At 36.5% G+C, this 24615-nt stretch overlaps 1 protein-coding gene across 2 annotated transcripts in view; it reads left to right on the forward strand.

Moving 5' to 3' along the window:
- The window catches only part of RAD23B (RAD23 homolog B, nucleotide excision repair protein), a 92763-nt gene that overhangs the window by 49702 nt on the left and 18446 nt on the right, over window positions 1-24615 (forward strand). For both annotated transcript variants that reach the window (XM_043963840.1, XM_043963849.1), the window contains exon 5: window positions 17039-17094. In XM_043963840.1, coding sequence (XP_043819775.1) covers window positions 17039-17094 — 56 coding nt within the window. The remainder of the gene's footprint in view (window positions 1-17038; window positions 17095-24615) is intronic.

Here is a 24615-nt window from a genome sequence, read left to right on the forward strand (position 1 = left end):
AACATAAATATTTACCCAGCCACTAGATGGCCTTTTACCAAAAATTATAGAATACTAATTTCATATTATTTTATTGTCATCCTCCACTAAAGTTTTACTCTGAGTCCTCATTTTGTGAATATTAGTTCACTAAGGAGGTACTGAGTTCTCAAAGGCTGTGTAATTGGACTATTTGTCATCAAGTGGTAATTCTTAGCATGGTAATTCAAGAGTCTACATAGGCATGATGGATAGGAGGTTATGATGAATACCAGGAAAACTTGAGATTTTTTTTAACTCTTTGAACAAATGTTAAGGCAAGAACATAAAGATACAGAATTGGAAGAACTATGAATTGTCTATGACTTGTAGTCCATAGATTATGTAAGTTTTCATGCTTATGTAAAGTTTATGTTGGTAGAACCTGATTTTGGAGAACATTAAATGTCAGGGTAAGAATTTTATCCTTGAAACAGGGAGTCACTCAAAAAATAACATTAGCTTCAGTAACTCTTAATTGTTTCTAGGATAAAATACTAACTCATTGGTCTGGCATTTAATCCACCCGTTCCTTATTTTGTTCCCACTTGCCTCTTAAGACATTACTTTTCATATATTCTTCCTACCAAACTGGACTACAGGCATTTATTCCCTGAACTCAGTTCCCTGAGCCATCTTTTGTTTCCATGCATTTGCATAGATCTTATCTCCTTCTCTTTGTGTGAGGGCCCCCCCCCAACCTGGATTCTGCTCTCATTCGTTTCAGAATTCATTATCTTCCCTTGAAGTACAACTCAGGTGCCCATCTGTGAAGCATTCCCTGGCTTATTTTCCATTCTTTTCTCAGATTTTTCTAGAGCATTCTCCTTTGCTGATTATCACAAACTACTTTGTAGCTTACTAATTTCTACACACTACCTTAGCATAAAGTAATAAGTTCCTTGAAGTGTCTATGAGATACTTGGAATGTTTATAAAAGAATTGTTTTCAGAGAGGAATCACAAAAACACAAGGCAAAGGACTGTGTCCTATTTTTAATTTTTATATCCATACTACCTGAGGGTCATTTCAATGCCTGGGAAGGCAAGGTGGCATGGTGGACAGAATGTTAGAATGGGAGTCAGAAAGACCTGCTTCAGGTTCTTCCTAATGCCTAGCTAACTATATAACCATGGGGATGTAACTTAACCTGTCTGCCTCGGGCAACTCTCCAAATTTAAATTTTAGGCAGGCTTCAATTTGCTAGCTGCAATCTGTCTTTGTAGGGGAAGCTTCTACATTTTAATTCACCACACAAAAGAAATTACAGGTCCTTGATGTATCTCCAGTTCCTAGGATAGTGACATGTATGTGATAGGCACTTAATACAACTGTTGAATTTTACAGTTGAGGAAACTGAGGTCTATAGAGATTAAATGATTCACCTAAGGTGACGAGGCTAGTGAGTACTAGTTGTCTTGTTAATTATCTTTGAATATTTGGAAAATTACCATTTTTAGCAAACGGATACAAGTTTATATAAAGGCAAGGTCAGCAACCTCAACTTTAAATTTGTTGTTGGTGCAGAAAAACGTTGTATGGTGTTGATTTCAAGTATAAGGAGCCAGGGAATAAGGAAGGAATGAGTAAGAGAAGTTAACATGTTAATGTGGCAGAAAGAAAATTATTTAGGTGGAATAGAGCACTATTAAAACATTTGCTTCTTAGGCCAAGTATTCAGATAACTTTGCTTTTTTTTTTCTTTCTGACTTCATTATTTAATAAAGTGTTTGTTCTAGGGAATTTCTTACTGATTTGTTGAATGAAAAAGTAAATTAATGACCCTTGACAAACAATTGGAATACTTTAATCATTGCAGTGATGGCATTAAGTTATGAAACCCAGAATAATCGGTTTGGATTTTCATTGAATACATCTGCAATCAAATCTCTAGCTAGGTTCCTGTAGTTGTCACTTTATTGCCTGTTGGCTATAACTGATTAAAGGTTGTAGTAGTACATTAACAAAATCGTATCTTCCTTTTTACTACCAAAATTCTATTATTTTTACTTTTGAACTGAAGGTTTTATTTAGTTCTAAATATGGTAATTTAGGAATTTCACTGAAATTACAGTTGGTTATTACCTGTTATTTTTTTTGTTACATTTTTGTTTATTCTTTATTACCAGTGATTAAGATTCAAGTCCATCAGCACTCATGATTTGCACAACAAAATTCTCACAATCATCCTCTATTTTTTCACTTCTATAGCAGTGAACTGTGGTGTCATAGATAGCTTAAATCATGACTACTTGAGGAAAAAAAGAGATGCAGTAACAGATGGATTATTAAGTTGAAATACAAAGGTGGACATGGAAGTGATTTCATGTTTATTTTTATTTTTGTGTTCAGAAAATTGTTTTCCATGAACACAGATTATATTTTTCACTCCAGCCTATTTTAAAATTGAATGCTTATAAACACAAGGGCCACCAAGCAAAAACCTCCATGTAAGTTCACCACACTTGTAGGAATAAAAACTAAAAGTTCATTTCTTAATGGTAACATGTCAACATCATGTTTCTGTGTGTAGCAACATATACAAATTAGTTCCATTGTCTCATGCAGTGTTTATGGAGCTCTAGGAATATGCCTTGACTTTATGCTGTTCAACATTTTTAATCAGTGACATGATTGAGTATATAGATGTCATGTTTGTTGAATCTTCAGATGACACAAATAGTTCAGCAGTCTCTAGAACAGTAGACTGAATTGAATAAATGATATTTAATTGGGATAAACATAAAGTTATATATTTGGGATTCCCACAATGGGGGGTGGGGAGGCATGGCTAGACAGTAGTTCTATGAAAAAGTAAATTCAAAACAAATAAGAGTAAGCAGTGTGACATAGCAGACAATAATATTAGGATGCTTTAAGAAAGATGTGTCCAAATGGAAAGAGAATTTCTTCTACACTTAGACCCTATCTGGAAAACGGTGTTATTAAGCATGTTACAGACATAGGCAAATAAGAACCCATCTGTAAGAGTGCAGCCAGGGCAGTGAGAAGACTAGAAAACATGCTATTTGGACACTAGAGTATGTTCTGTATGAGAACCCATTTAAGGAACTAGAAAAGAGGGTATTTGAAGAGGAATTATGCTTTTTATGCTTGGCCCCAAAGGGAAGAGCTAAGAGCAAAGGTTGGAGTTTGAAGCAAAGAAAGTTTAGATATTGTTGTCAGGGAAAAGTGCCTACTAATAGTTAAGAGTTTTTTTGTTTGTTTGTTTTTGTGCTGGGCAATGAGGGTTAAGTGACTTGCCTAGGGTCACATAGCTAGTAAGTGTCAAGTGTCAGGCCAGATTTGAACTAAGGTCCTGCTGAATTCAGGGCTGGTGCTTTATCCACTGTGCCACCTAGCTGCCCCCAGTTAAGAGTTTTCTACCAGTGGAATGAATGGAACCATGGGTTCCCTTCACCTTATTGGAGGTTTTCAAGATATGACTAGTTGGGGCAGCTAGGTGGCGCAGTGGATAGAGCACCAGCCCTGGATTCAGGAGTACCTGAGTTCAAATCCGGCCTCAGACACTTAACACTTACTAGCTGTGTGACCCTGGGCAAGTCACTTAACCCCAATTGCCTCACTAAAAAACAAACAAAGATATGACTAGTTGATCAACCACTTGTCAAGTTTGAGAGCATAGTCTTATTCACATAAGGGTTGGGCTAGGTGGCCCCTGAGAGCCCTTTCAACTGAGATTCTGTGGTTCTTCAGTTATTGTCCTAGATAATTAATGACAAAAAGAACCTATATTTAATATGCTTGAGCAACTTTTTTCCAGTTTTTAGTGGACAAAAGATTCTTTCTCTTTGGAAACTTTTTTACTTTGGAAAGTTTTACTTTTTGGAATTCTCTTTGAAATGGCCTAATTGTAAATAAAGTTTCCATATATTTTACCTCTTGTTCTCTGTATCCTGAAGTTTAAATAGTAATGTTCTCTAAAGTTACATTGAGTGTTGGAAGTAGCATTTACTTGAATTAGAGTGGAGGAAATTTTCATCCTTTCATTCAGTTTTCTATACATCATCATTTCCTCCTCACTCCCCCTCCCCAAGGGCACAACTACTAAAGAAGTCAGAGTACAACTTCCACCTTCTGAAAAAACAAGTATGTACAGAAGAGGCTAGGCCAGAAAGGGATAGGATCTTCCTTTGGGGAGTAGTAAAGTTAACCCTCTGGGTCTTTGAATATGAGAGAACTTTGTAATTCTGGGACTGCTTCTAAAAGTTTTTCCTTGTAATTGTCATTTTTAGTTTGTTAGTTGGTAAACAGTAATCTGTTTTTGTTAATACTGCCAATATTTATTTTTAGATATCAGTCTATAATTTCTGTTAATTGATTTGAGAATTTTAAAAATTCTTTTATCTGTAATGATTATTTACTTGACATAATTATATATTTAATTAAAATGAAGAGATCAACATAACTTCAGCATAAAACTTTTTCTTTCATCAGCTGAGTTTTACTTTTAATATTAACCATAATCTTTTTAGCAATTAATGTTTTCTTTGTATTCTGTAAACTGTCCTTCACTAAAATAGAAGAGTAAAAAAAAATCTTCAGAAGATTATTCCATGTGTTCTTTGGCTAAAAAACAGGAGAATGGCACTTAAACAGCTCAGAAACATGCTCACTTTGAAAAAACAATTTTAATTACTAAAATTTAAATTAGTAAAAATAAATAGTGCTTAATTATAGGAAGAGGCTTGATGTAGTAGAGGGTGTCCTAGGTTTACCATCAGAGGTTCTGATTTAGGATTCTGTTTCTTACTACCTCTGGACCTAAGAGAAGTCACATTATTTTCCTTTTTTGTGAATAAGGGTGGGGGTAGGAAACCATGGGGGAATGGGGAAATCCAGTTAGGTGGTCTCTGAAGGTATTTCCAATTCTAAATCTATTATCTTTTGATTCTGACATAAAGAATTGTTTTCTGTAAGTCCTCCTGGGTTTCTTCACAGAGAGCTATGGTTAAGGGAAGTGAAGAGCACAATGTAGACTATCAATCAGTAAGGCTTAGAACAGCATAGTGTATTTCTTGTTTTGTTTTACAGGTAGATCAGATGTCACAATTTATGAACTTCACAAAAATACTGTTTCCACAGTACTAGTGGAATTTTGCTTTAGAGAAACGTTTGTTGGGTATGTTATAGTAAGAATTTTTTTCATGTATGGGCTGGAATAGATGGCTTCTGAGATCATTCCAACTCTGAAATTCTGTAGTTCAATGATAGCAGTCTTCTCAAGTGTCTCTGAATTCAAGAGAGGGAATTAGGAATACTTATTCTGTGATTGAAAAGGGGAGTGAGTGGTGGTCCTCCTTTGAAGTTTACAGGGAACACTCCTTCCATGAAGGAGGATGTTAAGTAGTGTGTGTGTGTGTGTGTGTGTGTGTGTGTGTGTGTGTGTGTGTGTGTGTGTGTGTGTATAAACTTCATTGTCTTTTAAATTTTATTTTTAATTTTTTTTAAGTAATAAATATTTTTATTTATAGTTTTGGGTTCCAATTTTTATCCGTCGCTGAGGCAGTAAACAATAAGATATGGGTTATACATGTGCAATTATGTAAAACATTACCATATTAGTCATTTTGTATATGAAAACTTGAATAAAAGAAAAAATGAAAGTGGAAAAATAGCATGCTGTTTCATCATTATCAGTTCTTTCTTTTGGGATGGATAATGCTTCACTGCTAGTCCTTTGGGATTGTCGTGGATCATTCCATTGTTGAGAATAGTCAAGTCATTCACAGTTGTTCAAACAATATTGCTGTCTCTGTGCACAATGTTCTTGGTTCTACTCTCTTCACCACGCATCAGTTCATAATAGAAAAAGGTAATATTTGAGTTTGGGTTTTGAAAAGAAGAAATCAACAAACTGTAGAATGAGATAATGATAAAGTAAAAAGATTGAGCATTAGTGAGGATTGTAATTTTTTCTTAAAGATTAATGCTTGGTTTTAAAATTGGAGTAATTTGTTTTTTACTCTAAATTTTTTCTAATGTTCACTTTCTAATATGTAGTAGAATGAGAGTATTTGTGGCTTATCTTATGCTGTTTTAAATTTCTTGTATTTTTTTGATCGTCATTATGCAGCCAGATTGTATGTTTTGAGAGTTTTTGTGTTATTTAAGTTGTTTTAACACTGCCAAACTTTCAAATCATTTGAATAGGATCCAGTTTCTTGTACCTTAAATTTAATTAGCATGATAAGAGGAGAATTCATGATTATAGGGAGAGAGTTTTGTTAAATTTAGCACTTGGGTTAAGTTTCTTAGTTTTCTTTCTCTCCTTAACAATGCTTCCTTCTTCCATATTATGTTTCTAATAGCATGGTACCCTGGAAGTAGCACAGGCTCTGGCTCTGGAGTCAGATCTTACCTTTGTCACTTATTACCTGTGTGACATTGAGCAAATCACTTCACCTCTGCCTGACTCAGATTACCTTATCTATAAAATGAGGGAGTTAAATTAAATGGTCTCTAGGGTCTCTTCCAGTTCTTTGGATCTTTTTTAGTCTTGGAGAGAGAGCTTCATTGACGTATACAATGGAGCAAGTAAGCTCAGGGAGGAGACATCTTTACTGCTTTTCCTGTTTATCAGTCATAAAAATTTATTTTCTGTTTCACATTATAGTCATTTCCTTATGTTGTCCTCACTGAAAGAGAGCCCTGTGTGATATCTTATGCAAAGTTCAGTACTCTTGCACACCTCTCTGGGGAGGGGAGGGAACCTAAGCTCAGCTCTGTCTTAGTGCTATTTTCATCACATAATTGTAGTCAGATGCATATTGTCTCTGCATCTATTCATTCAAGTCTTAACCATTTCTTTGAGTTTTTATTTGCCATTTCTTAGCTTGCAGCAGTAAATAGTCTATCAGATTCATATATACACATTACAACTTTTTATCCATTTACTAGTAACTTGTGTGTACCCACTTTTTTGTCTGATTTTTTTTTTCTACAACAGAAAAATGCTGTTTCATATAGTTTGGGTATATACAAAACTTTTCCATCTTTGCCTTCCTCATGGGGGAATACACCCTATAGTTTGCTAGGCCAGAGGATGAAAAGAGTTGTGACTTTTTTCATACATTTCCAAATGAGTTAGAGAATGGTTGGACCAGTTCACAGCTTTGCCAGATGTATTTGCAAGTAATGGCTATCATGAAACTAACCTTATATTCAAATACTTGAATCCACAGTGCAATTATGTAGTTTTGGTTTTGTTTGTTTGCTTGTTTGTGAGTGCAGGTACAAATTCCCATAGTTTAAATTATCATGCATGTTCAGATTACTCCCAAATCTATTATCTCTTGCCTTGATCTTTCTTCTTAGCTCCAGATCTAGTTAGCCAGTTGCTTTTAGAGCACCTCTACCTAGGTAGTCCACAATCATCTCAAGTTCTGCTTGTCTAAAACTGAATTTAGTGGGCAGCTAGGTGGCGCAGTGGATAGAGCACCAGCCCTGGAGTCAGGAGGACCAGAGTCCTCAGACACTTGACGCTTACTAGCTGTGTGACCTTGGGCAAGTCACTTAACCCTCATTGCCCAACCAAAAAGACAAAAACAAGAACAAAAAAAAAAAAACCAACCTGAATTTAGTAAGGGATCATTTAAGCTGACAAGGACCTCAAAGTTTATCTTGGCCAACCCTCTCATTTTGAAGAAGAAACTGAGGGCCAGAGAAGTTCAATGAATTGTTCAAAGTCACACTAGTTGAAAATACTAGTCAGTATTTGAACCCAGGGTCCTTTGATGTGAATATTCACTGTCTTTTCGACTAACTCTTACAGTCTCCTTTTTTCTCCCAAATCTTTTTTCTGACTCATTATTTCTGTCAATGATAACCGGTCATCACCTAGTTTTCCCATGTTAGAAATTTTGGTATTTGACTTTTTTCCACCCCTCATATAGCTAGTATAGCCAAAGATCAGGCGATTCAGCTTCCACAATATCTCTCACATCTCTTCCTTTTATTGCCACTTTAGCCACTCTAGCACAGGCCCTAATTATCACTTACCTGGAGTATTATATTAGCTTCCTAAAGGTTTTTGTGCCTCCACAAATATATTCCAATCCACCCTGAATAACACTGTTAGGTAATTCTCCCTTTTGTCATTCACTTTTAGCCTGTCAGTTGCTTTAAAGTTTAGTTTCCTTAGCTTGACTTTTAAAGGTCCTTCATAACTTAAGCACACATCAGGGTTGTTGGGAAGATCAAATGAGATCATATTTGTAATGTTTATTAAAACAGTGCCTTGCACATAGTAGGCACTATATAAATGCTTATTCCCATCCTCCACCCACAGTCTGGTGACACACCTTCTTTCCAGACTTATCTCATCTTGCTTCACATCATAAATTGTGTACTTCAGCAAAACTACTTAATGGTCATAATCTCTTCATACCCATAAGTTTTCTGCCCTCATGTCTTTGTCCACATTCTTTAGTTTGCCGTTCTACCTTGGTCCCTTCAACCTTTTGATGCCCTATTTAAAGTCTAATTCAAATAACATCTCCATGAATCCTCCTTCATTCTTGTTCATCCCCCCAATTAATGACTTTCCATGCTTCATCAATGAGTATCATGTAACACTTTGTTTTGTATCTTTCATCTTGTTACTTTAAATTGTAGTTACTTTTATATGGGTACTATTCCCTTACTAAAATAATAAACTGCATTAGGACATGGACCCTGTTTTATCCCAAATTGTATCTTCATTTCCTAACAGTGCTCTGTAGATAGTTGGCATTTAGTATAATAAATATTTGTTCAGTTAAGTTGAACCTAATTAAATGAAGGAATTGCTTTCCTGTAATGACATTTTATTATTTTTATTTACCTTTCCAGTTTGAAATAGTTATATTTCTTGTGAGGCAATACTGAACTGTATCTCCCATTTCTAACTTTAGTTCATTCTTTGATTTTTCTAAAACATAGCTGCTTTTTAAATGTTTTCAGAATTGGCATCTTCCATTATAATTGAATTATTTTCATTTGGGGGAGCTTTCATTATAGGTCACCTCTTCTGTTTTCTCTGAATGGTTTTTATTTATTTATTTATTTGTCTTTGCTATCTTTCAGACTTTATGGGCACACAGAATCTCAGTTTAATGAATACCATTATGATGTCCACTTCTATGTAATGAGGATATTTCCACATCCTGGCCAACAGTCCATACTAACATTGCTTTGCTGATGTGGATACAGTAATAACTCACTTATTCGGAGGCCGCCTATGCGGCAACCTCAACTACCCGGAACACCACCAAGAACCTGGCAGTAAGCAAAAAAGAAAAAAAAGAAAGAAAAGAAAAGAGGCCTTTGAGCAGCCAAAATAGGTGTCATAAGGTCCATAAGGCTCATGCCTTTTGCTTATTGAAAAAACACCTCATACTTACTCAAAACCCATACTTGCTTATTTGGGACACAGTTTTAATCACCCTGGTTATACTGGGGCTCCTTTTGATAGGAACACAGAGAGCAGCAAGAAGTGACAACAGAGTATAACATGGATAATATAAAAAGCAGGCAGAAGAACTGAAAGAAAAAAGCATTACCATTTAATTTAAAGATAAATAATCTTTACAAACCTCATTGATTGTGCTGATATTCTTCCTTTAGTTCCAGTACAGTATAATAATTGATGTGCATCATTATTGCCCATGAAAGTGTTGAGTATACTTTAAGGTTGGAGAAAATACTAATAGTTATAGAGATTGCTATCTAAAATGGTTAATTTTTTTAAATTCATGCTTCACATGGTGAGCTTCACTTACACAGAAAATAGCATGTGAAACACTTCATTTCTCTGAGACTGAATAAAAGAAGTGTACAGCCTAATTTTTTAATTCTGAAGCCCTATACTACATTTGTCATTTTAACAAGGATAGTCCCTTTGAGGTACTTCCGCATTTGTATTTGAAAATCTGTTAAATTGAATACCAATAAAATTTCTTTCAAAATGTTGTGTTGATAGTTTATGATTTTATGAATTGACAGAGTTTGCGAAAGTTGATCGTTGTTTTATAGAAAACTTTTCCTGTTTATTGCCAGCCAACCTTCAAAATGATAGGAAGCCCTTCGTCCAAGGGTGGGGACCATAAATTAAGTGCGTTGGGAATTTTCTCAAGATTTTCTGCCTAGAAAATTATCAAGTTTATATATGTTAATTTAGCAACTGACATAATATATTGTATATCAAATACAACCTCAGACTTTCTACTCTGAGTGGACTTCACAGCCAGACTGGGAATATACTATTGAACCCCTTATAGCATACGGACCAAAATAGTGTTCACCATCCTAATAATTTTGGTTGAAGAGCAAACTTTCCCTTCCTACAACAATCTCTCTGATTTTCTATTAACCAGTGCTTCACGCCTAATGTGTGATTTATGACAGGGGTTCAGAATCTGTTTTTCTCGATCCTCTACTTTTTTTCTACCTTCCCTATTCATTCTCTTTCATCCCTATAATTCTTTTTTGGGTTGTTTTTGGTTTTTTTAATCCCTATACTTCTAATTTATCTGATAAGGTAAATTTGTGTTAGTTATTGAATAACATTTTAGGTTGCCCGTCTTTTTAAAAATTAAATAATTAATATATTTTTTTATTTGAAGGGGGGCATTATTTGTATGAACCTCAACAGAAAAAAAGCTTCCTGGCCCAGCTTTTTATTACTATTCACTGTAACAATATATTTCCCATTTCAAAAAGTTTTACATGCAAAATAGTAATTTTGGTGTTACTTCAAAAACAAACGGGAGTCTCTTATTGTGGTTAGTGCTTTATTTTCCTGGTTTTTCAATTTTATCTTAATTACTATCTTTTTTTTCCCCCTTCAGGGCAATGAGGGTTAAGTGACTTGCCCAGGGTCACACAGCTAGTAAGTGGTCAAGTGTTTGAGGCCAGACTTGGTCAGGTCCTCTTGAATCCAGGGCAGATGTTTCATCCACTGTGCCACCTAGCTGCCCCTAGTTCAGTACTATCTTACACACATCCTGGAATATTTTCCACCAAAATATATTTTGAGACCAGAAAAATAATGTTTTCTTCATCCAAAGTTCTGTTACTTCTCTCTCCCCCCCCCCCCCCCCCCACATACTTTGAACTGGCACCACGTGTTGATACTAAAGGCTTTTTGGTAAGAAATAAGGGCAATTAACTAGGTTGAGAGAACTTAACCCTATCTGAATTTGGATACCTACTTGATTACTCCTGGCTGTGATTGCCTTCTTTTACAGTATCCACATTGTATAGATTTTCATTTGTAGAATACTCAGCAATAGCCTAAATTTTCTATAGCTGCCCAGCACTAACCCTCTACTTAAGGGTACTTAAGACCAAAACATGAAAGAGTAAAGTGTTAAACTCCACAATTTACTATTCAACAAGCAGTGTTTATTTGATGCCTGACTCTTCGGCATCTTTGGCATTTGTTCGATTGTCCTTCCTTAAACTTCCCATGTCTCTCCCCGCTGCCCCAGCTAAGAACCTTGCCTCATTCATGTTGAGCTCTGTTTTCCTCATCTCCTATCAGATACCTCCTGCTACTATTTCCCACATGATGAAATGATCTTACTCCTTACCCAAACTAATCCCTCTAATTGTTTAAATCAGTTCCATTTCATCCTGTTTCCTACAACACCTGCTCTGTTATCCCCATTCTTTCATTTTTTTGTTCTTTTGTTTTTGCTGGGCAATGAGGGTTAAGTAAGTGACTTACTTGCCTAGGATCACACAGCTAGTTTCAAGTGTCTGAGGCCGGATTTGAACTCAGATCCTTCCGAATCCTGGGCCGGCGCTTTATTCGCTGTGCCACCCAGCTGCCCCTCTTTCATTTATTTTTAGTCTCTTACATTGGTTCATTTTCTTTTGCCACCCCCCTCCCTGCCTTAATCCTTCCATCCCCTTATAGCCTATATCTTTTCTGCCCTTTTTAGATAAACTTCTTGAAAAGGTCCTCTATAATACATGCCTTCACTTTCTCTCCTCACTCTCTTCTTCTTAACCCCTTAAAATCTGGCTTCTTATCTCACCAAAACTGCTCTCTCCAAAGTTACTAAGTGATTTCCTAAATGCCGAATGCAATGGCCTTTTCTGGGTCTCCATTCTCCTTGACCTCTCTCTCTGGGTTTTGATACTATTGCTCATTCTCCTTTGCTACTCTTCAGGATACCACTCTCTCCTGGTTCTACCTATCTAACTGCTCTTTCTCCTTTGCTGGCTCCTCCACCAGATCATACCCTCGTGCCATAAGTGTCCCTCAGGGCTTTTTCTGTCCTCTTCTTGATCTATATTATTTCACTTGGTGATCTCATTAGTTCCCATGGATTTGTACGATCCCTCGGAGTTAAAATTTTTAATGGAAGGTTTTAGCTCTAAATTTGAAGAAAAGGTTCAGTGATCCTTAGACTGTATCAACAAAGCATCATTATTATTATTTGCACTGTTAAAAAAATTCCTTTTTCTGATATTATCTTTCCCATCTTTATTTCATTTGCAGATTGATATGTATGCTCTGTCCACATTCAAGTACACTCTGGGGGGGGGGAGATGTAAATATATAGCAGAAAGAGGTATTTATATGGGGGGGGGGAGAGCAAGAGCATATATAAATATTGATACAAAGTATACCTCAAGAAGGCTCTGAATAAGTTGCCATTCATTCCAGTTGAGATGATCTAACTATATTTAGTAGAAATGTTCCATATGAAGGAAAAGTCCTAGAAGAGGACACACATAGGGTATATTAGACATGTAGCTAGAAGTTCAGTTTGACTGGAGTCCAGGGACCAGGAAATAATAGTAATAATGCTTCTTGGTGGGGCAGCTAGGTGGTGCAGTGGATAGAGCACCGGCCCTGGATTCAGGAGGACCTAAGTTCAAATCCGACACTTGACACTTACTAGCTGTGTGACCCTGGGCAAGTCACTTAACCCTCATTGCCCTGGGGTACGGGGAGCTGAAAGGGGGGGTGGAACAGGGAGATAGCGTACTCAGCCAAAGGCATGATTATCCTGGAGTCCTAAACCAAGTAGAGAAGCTTAAGGGACAGTAAGAGATAAACTGGAAAATTCTGAGCCTTCTATAAAGAGAAACTTTGGGAGGAATTTATTGCTTCACCCTCCAATGAGAAGGAAGAGGCAACTGAGGGGGCTGTGGAGATCAAAGCTGGATCAGATTTCAGGTGATGCCTTTATCCAAAGGGAGGCATGGTGTTCTTGAAGTTGGAGTCAAGGGGAGAAACTAATGGGAAATGAAGTTAAGGATGGGTTCCTCAAGAAGACCTGAATTCACTTTCAGCTCAGGCATTTATTAGCTATGTGACCCTATATGTCACTTAACCCCTCTTCCAGGCTTCTTCCTCAAGTGTGAAATGGGAATAATAATAGCAATCATCTCACAGGGATGTTGTTAAAATCAAATGAAATAATATCTGTAAAGAGCTTAGCACAATGCCTAATGTGGTAGGTGCTTAATAAGTGGTTATTTCCTTCCCTTTCTCCCCACAAACTTTATTCCCGTGGTTTTGGCAGCCATTCCTGACAATTTCTGCAAAACATTAGTAAATGAAAGTGATTATTACAAAAAGACAAGGAGGCATTCATCAAGAATAGGTTACTGCCTGAGTAACCCATTGTTTTAAAATATGATTTGGAGACTGGGAGATCAGAGGACTGTCAAAAACAATAGTGTATTAGGATTTTAACATGACATTTAAGTCACAGTATAGTAGTACACTTGATGGATTTTGGAACTAGTCAAATCAGTGGAGTAAGTAATAAATGTGGGGTTGGAGGGATGTTTTGAGTGGAGTGTCCCGTGTATTTTTCCTTGGCTCTCTGTAGTTTGACATTTTTGTCTTTGTCCTATATGAAAACATAGTTGTTACTACTTACCAAATTATTAACCTGTTTGGTGGGGTTAGCATACACATGGACAGCAGCTCCAGAATTCAGCAAGAACCTTGACAGGTACACTTTGTATAGTCATATACAAAGAAGACTTGGCTAGATTGTTGTTCCTGTGTGAGAGATATGGAAGATATAGTAGACTGTAAATTCAATGTGACTAAGTAGTTTGACAAACAAGTTGGACTTCATTAATTAGGGGTATTGTATCCAGAAAGAGTTTTGCTATCATCTTCCATAGTAAGGACTTATCACGTACTTAGATATACTTTATATAGTTCCTGTTGAAGATAGGATTTTGATATGGTCCTTCTTTAGTTTTGGTTAATATAAAGCATCTCTTAATATTTTCATATTCAAGAACTTGACGTGAACACCTTAAGTAAATTTTGTTGATGTGCCGATTATAATGTCTAAACATCAGCATTAGTGAACTTAATAAATATTTTGACATAATTTGGGGGATAGAGTTTTGATTTTACATTCAGGATTCTAAAGGAGCTGGGGGTGTCTGAGGTACTGAAGGTTCTTAAAAAGCATTATAGTGGGGGCAGCTAGGTGGCACAGTGGATAGAGCACCGGCCCTGGAGTCAGGAGTACCTGAGTTCAAATGTGGCCTCAGACACTTAACACTTACTAGCTGTGTGACCCTGGGCAAGTCACTTAACCCCAATTGCCTCCCTAAAAAAAAAAAAAGCATTATAGTGAAAATAACAGAAAAGAATTGATTACCTTAAGAGTGATATTCCTCAACTGCCATTATACATAGCTGTCAGCAGAGAAATTAAATCATGGGGAAATTGGTACAAAAACATACAACTGGCTAGTACTAGCATTCTGTTCCTATCCCATTCTCTTTGGCTCTTCAATATATGAGGTCAAAACAGGGAAAAATCAGTGACAATAAGAGGCACATTGCCCTGGTTTATGACTTTTGGGGGGTTAAAATTTATGCTAATGAGGTATATATATTTTTTTAATTTGTTTCAGACCTGTGATTTCATTGTGTACAGAGAATTTAACACTGTGGAAACTCCACCTCTGCAGATTATCACTTTATTGTAACTTTTAGTCCTCTAGAATTGCTTAGGGCATTGAAAAGTGAAGTGACTTATTTGTGTTCACCCAGCTAGTGCATAGCAGAAGTACTTCTTGAACACAGGTTTTCCTGACTTCAAGGCAAGCTTTCTATCCATATACATCACACTACCTCAACATAAATATGTACAGATAAATAAACTTTCATAGTAACTGCTATAAGGAAATAAGTGGATCAGATAGAATACTAGTTGTATTAGGTAGCTGTGCTAAAGGAGGTTTTTGGAAATGGTGCTGGATAAACAATTTACATAAAGAGATGGATTTTAGTGGAAAGGAGAAAGGTTTCATCTATGCATTTGTGATGATGTGAGTAAAAACTTTGACTTGAAGGACCCACCTTGGTTAGATATAATGTGCAGCCTGGGCAAGTAGAGATTTATTTAAGAAGTAAAAATAGTTATACAAGGCACCACTATAGCATTGATTGGTGGGGGTAGGTTGGGAGTGGGGACTGAACAAGTTGTGGTATTACTACAATAGAATTATTGTGCCATAAGAAATTACAAAATAAAGAATTTGCAGCAATTTGGGAAGACTTGTTTAAAAATGTGAGAAAATTAATAGAATCAGGAGAGCAATATACACAGTAATAGAAAGGGAAACAACTCTTAAAGGTGGCAAAATTCAGGTTATATTTAGCCCTCATCTCTCCTAAGTTATAGTCTTCTTTTACCAACTGTCTTTTGGTACATTTCCAATTATAGGTTCTGTAGGGATCTCAAAACCAACATATGCAAAATAATTGTCTTTTCTCCTTAAACCTACCCCTTCTTTATAATTCCCTACTTCTGTTAAGGGTACCATCCATCCCTTCATGTGTCTAGATTCACAACCTTGATCCAGTCAATTGCCAAGTCTTTTCAATTCTGCCTCTACAACATCTCTCTTGTTCACCCCCTTCTCTCCATTTACCAATTTACTTCAGCCTTTCATCGCCTCTCACCTGAGCTGTTGGAACTGCCTCCTAATTTGGACTTCGACCTTCTAGCCTGAAGCCTCTGTAACCCATTCTCTACACAACTGTTGAAGTAATCTTCCTCAACCAGAAGTCTTTCCTTGCTCAAGGACCCTAAATGGCCTCCTTGCCTCTTGGACAAAATGCAAAAGTTTGTTATTTAACACCCTTCACAATCCAGTTCCACTCTACCTTTCCAGCTTAATTTTATGTTGTTCCCCTTCACACACAGTTTTCCAAGCAACCTGGCCTTCTTGCTGTATTTACAAATACAGTATTCCATCTTCCACTTCTTCAGTGTTTGATTATATGATTATAATGCACTCTTGTCCAACCTCTCCTATTTGTTAGGATACACATTCGAGGCTCAGCTCATAAATCATGTCCTGTGAAGGAAAACCTTCCTTAATTCTTGTAGGTTAAGGGTTTTTTCCCTCCTTTCTCTCTCTCTCTCACACACACACTCTCATCTATTTATATTCTTTTGAGGGAGGAGGATTCGATATATAAACTCCTTCCCTTACGGAAACTTGACTGTTTTGTCCTTTTGCTCTTATGCAACATAGTAATTCAACAAACATTTTTTTTTTCCTGAGGCAATTGGGGTGAAGTGACTTGCCCAGGGTCACACAGCTAGTAAGTGTCATGTGTCTAAGGCTGAGTTTGAACTCAGGTCCTCCTGAATCCAGGGCCGGTGCTCTATCCACTGTGCTACCTAGCTGCCCCTCAACAAACATTTAATAAATATCTGCCCCCCAAAAATCTGCTATGCACATGGAAAGTATTTAATTTCTTAGCTCATGTGAAAGTGATAGCTTCTTAGATTGAAGAAGGACTTCAAAGAACTCTCCCCAAAAGGGAAACTTTTCTATTAGTCCACATAGATGGCTATTTTTACTTTGTAGAATTTATGCTTCCTTAATTTATTTGTAAAGAAAACATTTGTTATGTGATTGAAATGCAATTTTTCTCTTTCATGTGTTAAGTATAGCTTCTGTAACTTTTAAGTTGTATACATTTTAAAATGGAATTTTTCTTGTTACAGTACCCTGGGTGACTCTTCTCGGTCAAACCTTTTTGAAGATGCAACGAGTGCTCTTGGTGAGTTTTGACTTACTTTCCTTTATTTTTGCTAATTTGGGGAAGATGTAGAGCCTTCATAAAAGTTTTGTAATTAAATTATGTTAACCTATTAAAGGACCATGCCATTTGTCATGAATTATTTATTTGTTTGTTTATTTGTTTATTTATTTATTTTGGTGAGGCAATTGAGGTTAAGTGACTTGCCCAGGGTCACACAGCTAGTAAGTGTTAAGTGTCTGAGAGGCCAGATTTGAACTCAGGTACTCCTGACTCCAGGGCCAGTGCGCTATCCACTGCGCCACCTAGCGGCCCCCATGAATACTTTATTTTTAAAACATATGTTCTGCTTAATTATACATTTTGTAAATAAGGATTTTTATCCATTTTCTTGACAAGAAGATTCGCTTACTTATAGAGTGGTTTAGGTTGCTTTCCGATGCCTGGCATCAAAATAAAAGGTATCAATAAAAATGGCATGTTGGGGTTTTTGGTTTTTGAGGGGTTTTGGGGGGGAGGGGGGCAATGAGGGTTTAAGTAACTTGCCCAGGGTCACACAGCTAGTAAGTGTTTAGTGTCTGAGACCAGACCTGAACTCAGGTCCTCCTGAATCCAGATCTTAGCTGCCTGGAATGTAATTTTTTAATAAAATCCAATGCCTGGAAAAAGTCCTTTTAAATTTAAAGAGTAGTTCTTAGACTGAAAAGAGCTTATGAAGTGAGTGAAGGAATATTTGAACTTCTTTTGAGGTATACAGACTGTTCAAAAATAACTGCTTTTGGGGGGCAGCTAGGTGGCGCAGTAGATGAAGCACCAGCTCTGGATTCAGGAGGACCTGAGTTCAAATCCTGCCTCAGACACTTGACACTTACTAGCTGTATGACCCTGAGTAAGTCACTTATCCCTCATTGCCCCTCAAAACAAAACAAAAAATAACTGCTTTTCCTTTAATTCAAAACCTGCCTATGAGTCAAGGTATATTGGTAACTTATTGGAGCTTTTAAGGTTAGGACTGTATATTTTATAAAAGGTAAAATTTACATGAAAAATCTTTTTACATGTCATATATACCATATCCTTGAGAATTTTCTAAGGTGGGAATCATACTAAAGGAGAGAGCCTCCCCAATATATGGAGATTGGTTGTCAGTATCTCCCAAATACATTTCCTTTTTTCAAACAGCTGCCACCCTAGTTCAGCCTCTTATCACCTCACATCTAGTCTATTGAAAGAACTTTCTGACTGGTGGGTCCTCCGTTCTGCTACCAAAGTGAATTTGCTAAAGCACATGTTAGATCATATAATCTCACACTCACTACATTTTAGTGGCTCTCTATAGCTTTCGAATCAAATATAAAATTCTTTATTTGGCTTCTCAAACTTTTCACATCCTGATCCCTTCTGACCTTTCTGATCTTATGCTTCATTCCCATCCACATATCATTAGCTGTTCCCCAACTTTCATTCTTTTCCTCATGGCTCCTCTGGCTTTCTTCCAGCCTCTACCCCAATCCAATTTTCTATAGTTCCTTCTGTGACTGCCTCCCATTTACACTGTATATACAGAGTGGGTCAAAATGCACAAATATCTAATAAATATTTTTTTAAATTCATAATAACATAGCATCATATACAGTATATATACATACATATATAAATGAAAAATCAAATCTTGTAGATGACAAAAAATAATTTCCAAAAAGTTATAGAAACATCAAACCCCTTCATGACTTTTAGCTCACTCTGTATATTCAATGGGCAGTGAGGTGACATAATGAATAAAGTGCTAGTCTGGAGTCAGGAAGACCTAAGTTCAAATATAACCTCATACTCTTCTAACAGTATGACCCTGAGCAAATCACTTAACCTGTTTTTAACCTCAGTTTCCTCAACTATAAAATAGGGGTGATAATAGCACTACTTCCTAAGGATTGTAGTGCAGAGCAAATGAGATGAAAAAGTTTTGAGCATGGTGCTTTAACACATAATAAGCACTATATAAATATTAGCAGTTGTTATTGTTATTACCTAATGATTTGTATGTTGTTTCCTCCATAGAATGTGAGCAGGGACTATGCTTCTGCCTTTTTCGTATCCTCAGTGCTTAACATAGCTTGATACAGATTGAATGCTTATATAAATGCTTCTATACTTCAGTGCTTGTTGACTAGCATCCTTCTACTTTTTTATTCCACATTTACGACCTTCACCTATTGGACTTATACCTCTCTCGGTTCCCCTTCCCCAGAAGCAAACAATCTTTAATCTTTATATTAATATTAGCTGTTAAGTATTATAGTAGAAGAGGACTTAGAGTGAGGAAGACCTGGGTTCAAATCTAGTCTCAAGACTTTTTCTGTGAGACCCTGAGCATTAACCTCTAAGCTTCAGTTTTCTCATCTTTAAAATGGAGAGTAATATAAGAGCACCAATCCTACACAATTTTTGTAGAATACTTTAAAATGCTATATAAATGGTAAGCTACTTTTGCTGTATTGTTATCTGTGTTAAAGATCTGACATGATGAGACATGCTTTTGAGTTTTGGGACTACCTCTTCCCAGTGTAGGTGTGCTACCTTGGCAATCTGCCTTTGAGCCTCTTTCTGCAATCTGTAAAATGGGAATAGTGACATTTGTACTACCCGCCTCCCAGTGCAAATGAAGAAAGTTGTGTAAACCTTAAAGCACTGTATAAATATCCGTTTTGTCATTACCATTATGATTAAATTGTAATTTCCTTTATGATAAACACTGTCTTTGATTAAAAGTTTATTATGCCATCTAGCAGGTTGCCTTGTAAAGTATTCAAATATTGATGATGGTGGTAGTGATGATAAGTAGTTCCTGTTTATATAGTGCTTTAAAGTTTATGGAGCAGATTCCTTACAACTCTTTGAAAGAAGTAGCCCAAGTAATATTTATTCCTGCTTTAATGATGAGAAAGCTGAAGTTCATTCAGAATTCTGGGAGCCAGGGCTCAAGCCCATGTCCTCTGATTACATATTCGGTGTTTAGTCCACTACAGCAAGCTGCTGCGTGTCAGTAATCTATGAGAATGACATTGTTTTCACCAAATGACACAGAAAAAAAATATTCAGGAACTTTTTATGATTTGGAACTGCATGAAATGCCAGGATCAGTTATCTCCTGGCCAGAAAACAATAGTTAGAAATTGAAGGTTGCAGTTATTATTTCCCTCCCATTTACCCCTCTCCTGATATTTGCCGATGGGGCATAAACACTTTTAATATCATCACCTTAGCATCCTTTTCCCTGAAGGGGAAAAACGTCCCTAGTGTTGCCACAGTATACTATCTTCATTTTTCTGTAGTAGAAAGTAAAGAATATTTATAAAGTTCTGGTTTTTTGTTTTGGTGTGTGTGTGTGTGTGTGTGTGAGAGAGAGAGAGAGAGAGAGAGAGAGAAGCAGTTGGGGTTAAGTGACTTGCCCAGGGTCACACAGCTCATCAAGTGTCTGAGGCTGGATTTGAACTCAGGTACTCCTGACTCCAGGGCCAATGCTCTATCCACTGTGCCACCTAGCTGCCCCAAGTTCTGGTTTTTTTATCCTTAGGATATCTATTTTCAGCTTTTTCTCAGATAAGAATGGAGATTGTTGCATTTCTTTTGTGTCTTGATTAAATGCTATCCAAATTTGTCTTTTTCATAAGGAAAAGAAGTATATTCTATACTTTAGATCTGTACTTTCAATTGAAGTCTCTAGAATTGAGTCTAATTGCATTAAAACTGTTTAGGAAGTAGAACAGTTAGTCATTAAACATTCCTATTATGTGCCAGGTATTGTGGTAAATGCTGGGGATACAACAAAAAGAAAAATGCATGGAACTAATTATGTAAAAACAAGTTAGATACAGAATGAATGGGAAATAATTAGCAGAGGGAAGACATTAGAGTAAACAGGGATCTGGAAAGGCTAGCCCTGTAGAAGGTGGGACTTTGGCTGGGATTTGAAGAAAGCCAAGAAACAGAGATGAAGAGCATTCCATTCATGGGGAAGGCAGCTGAGGAACATCAAGGAGGTCAGTGTCACTGGATGAAAAGAACATTTCCTGACTATATAACTCCCTGATTCATCTTGCTTCTCAGCCTCCCAGAGTAAAATATGTACTGGTAAATACTGTGTTTGAAAGGTGACATAGCGTAGAGAGAGAGCTAGCCCTTTGATGAATCAGGTAGACCTTATAGATTAGTTCCACTTCTGATACATATTCGGTGATCCTGGACAAGTCACTTAACTTGCCCATAGCAGTTCTTAGACAAAATTGCAGATTAGTTTGGATCAAGTGAGGCCATCTAGCTTAGTCGATAGCTCATTGGACGTGGGGTCAGGAAGACCTGAATTTGAATCCTGCCTCAAATGCTTATGAGGTAAGAGAGGGTGGTGTGGGTGTGGGTGTCCCGGAACAAGTCACCTGACCTCTCAGCTTCATCTGTCAAATAGGGAGGATTGATAAATTATCTCATTTTCTGTGAGTTAAATGCTATTATCTGTAAAGTGCTCTGCAAACATTAAAGCTCTTTGTAAAATTATAGTCCTTATCGTTAATAACAACAAAACAATCTGCATTGGTAGAAGGAATTTCCTGTTGAGTTCCCTTAAATTGGTACTTACTTTCCTTGTTCACTAAAATTGTTCCAATTAGCTCCCCATTTGTAAATCTGTGCTTCCTTACCTCCTAAACACCTACTATATTGCAAAGCATTGTGTTTTGCCCTAGGAATACAAAGACCAAAAATAAAATAGTCTCTTCCCTCTATAGATACTGTGTTCTTTTGGACTCTAAGGAGCAGATAGCTTGGGTTTTGTTGTTACTGAGGTATGGCTTTTACTTAACCATTAAATTATAAACCACTTGAAAACACAGAGACTTTGCCCTTTTTTATAGCTCCAGCACTTAGCATAGAGCCTGGCAACAACAGGCACTTAACAAAAGCTTGTTGTTTTAACTTTTGTTAATGAAGCCAGATTTTATTTGTGAACAAATTTATCAGGCTGAATCAGAGCATGGTTCAGCTAACTACATTTTGCTGTATTTTTCTGTTGGCTATCTTATCTTCTCTTACCACTTGCTCTATCAACAACAACACTGCCCCCCCCCCCCCAAGACTTTCTTGAGCAACAAAGAGACTTGAAATAAGAGAGCATCCACATTTAGACCCTGAGTTTATGCTCCTGGGATCTTTCTCCTGTAGCTGAAGGATGTGCCGATAACCCCAAACATATACCTACTCCATTGTACAATACTGTAACTTAGAGACCTGGGCAGAATCACCTTTCATCTAATGAAATGTTAGCAACTTTGTCTTGTGTTTTAGTCCTCTGAACAGTTTAAGAGTAAATAGATTAGATACCTTAATAACATTCACCCTCTTCAAAAACTCACCTTTTTTATATTTATTTGAAATGACCAGTTCCTCTTGCTATTCCTCTACCTTATGTATATAAAATCATTATGGATTATGTCATTCCTCATGTTTTCTTCACCTACCAAATTTGTAGAGGAATGTGTTTTAACACGGAGTTTTCATTTGTCTGGATTTGTTTAGGGGTGTTTTTTTTAATCCAGCTGGTAGTGAGGGAAATTGAGGGTACTTTCTTTCCTCTTCATATCAAAGTCTTAGGATTCCCTTAAATGTTTATTTCTGACTTTCCAAGCCAGATCTTCTTACTTCTACCCAGTGGTTTGATGTTTTGTTTTGTTTTTTTCTCCAAAAGAGCTTTCTCTAAATAGAACTTTAAACTACTTTAGGATCTCCTGGCTCCCTTTGTTAGTATTTCCCTAGCAACACTTAGGTTAAATTTCAGTCTTTTAGGAAACTGAATAAATTCAGAAATGAACTTATTGGTTGACATGCATGAAACTATTAGTTTTGTATATAATGTACATAATAAATGTAATAATGTTTGAGCTACAATACAAGATAACCAGCAACAACAGATACGAAGAGAAATTCCATTTAAAATAACAGACAATATAAAATACTTGGGCATTTACTTGCTAAGACAAACCGAGGAACTATGTGAACACAACTATAAAACACTTTTCACACAAATAAAGACAGGTCTAAACAATTGGAAAAATATTAATTGCTCATCGGTAGGTAGGCTCAGCCGATACAATAAAAATTACAATCCTACGTAAATTAATCTATTTAGTGCCATGCCAATTAAACTATCAAAACATATTTTATAGAACTAGAAAAAAATGATAAAATTCACCTGGAAGAACAAAAGCTCAAGGATATCAAGGGAATCAATGAAAAATGTAAAAGAGGGAGGACTACCAGTATCTGATCTCAAATTGTAGTAATTATCAAAACAATCTGATACCAGCTAAGAAATAAAGTGGTGAATCAGTGGAATAGAATAGGTATGAATTACACTATAGTAATCTAGTATATGATAAACCCAAGGATCTAATCTTTTGGAAGAAAAAGTCATTATTAGACAAAAACTGCTGGGAAAACTGAAAAAAAAAAAAAACCCACCAGTATGGCAGAAATTAGGTATAGACTAACATCTCACACTGTATACTAAAATAAGTTCAAAATGGGTATATGGTTTACACATAAAGGGTGATAGATACCATAAGGAAATTAAGAAAGCGTAGAATAATTTCTGTCAGATTTATGGACAGGAAAAATATAGGACCAAAGAAGATACAGAGAGCAATGCAAAATGTAAAATAGATAATTTTGATTATATAAAATTTAAAAATTTTTGCACAAACAAAATTAAATTAAACCTAGGTTATATGGAAAAGCAGAAAACTGGGAAAGAATTTTTGAAACAAGTATTTCTGATAAAGGCCTCATTTCTCATATATAGAGACCTGAGTAAAATTTATAAAAGTACAAGTTGTTCCCCAATTGGTAAATGGTGAAAGGATATGAACAGGTAGTTTTTAGACAAAGAAATCAAAGCTATCTATAGTCATGTGAAAAAATGCTCTAAATCACTTCTGATCAGAGAAATGCAAATTAAAACAACTGAGTTCTCACCTCACACCTATCCAATTGGCTAATATGACAAAAAATGGAAAAGGGTAGATTTTGAAGGGGATGTGGGAAAACTAGGACACTTAAATCCACTGTTGGTGGAGTTGTGAATTGATCCAACCGTTCTTGAGAGCAATTTGGAACTATGCCCAAGGGGCTATAAAACTGTGCATAGGGGGGCAGCTAGGTGGCACAGTGGGTAAAGGACCGGCCCTGGATTCAGGAGGACCCGAGTTCATATCCTGCCTCAGACACTTGACACTTACTAGCTGTGTGACCCTGGGCAAGTCACTTAACCCTCATTGCCCTGGCGGCTCGCTCTTCCCCACCCCAAACAAACAAACAAACAAACAAAACAAAAAACTGCATGCTCTTTGATCCAGAAATATCAGTAATAGGTCTGTATCCCAGAGAGATCATAAAAAAGGGAAAAGGACCCACATGTACAAAAATATTTATAGCTTCTCTTTTTGTAGTGGCTAAGAATTGGAAATCAAAGGAATGGCCATCAATTGGGGAATG

The sequence above is a fragment of the Dromiciops gliroides genome, chromosome 1, assembly GCF_019393635.1.
Source record: "Dromiciops gliroides isolate mDroGli1 chromosome 1, mDroGli1.pri, whole genome shotgun sequence".
Classification (NCBI taxonomy): Eukaryota; Metazoa; Chordata; class Mammalia; order Microbiotheria; family Microbiotheriidae; genus Dromiciops; species Dromiciops gliroides.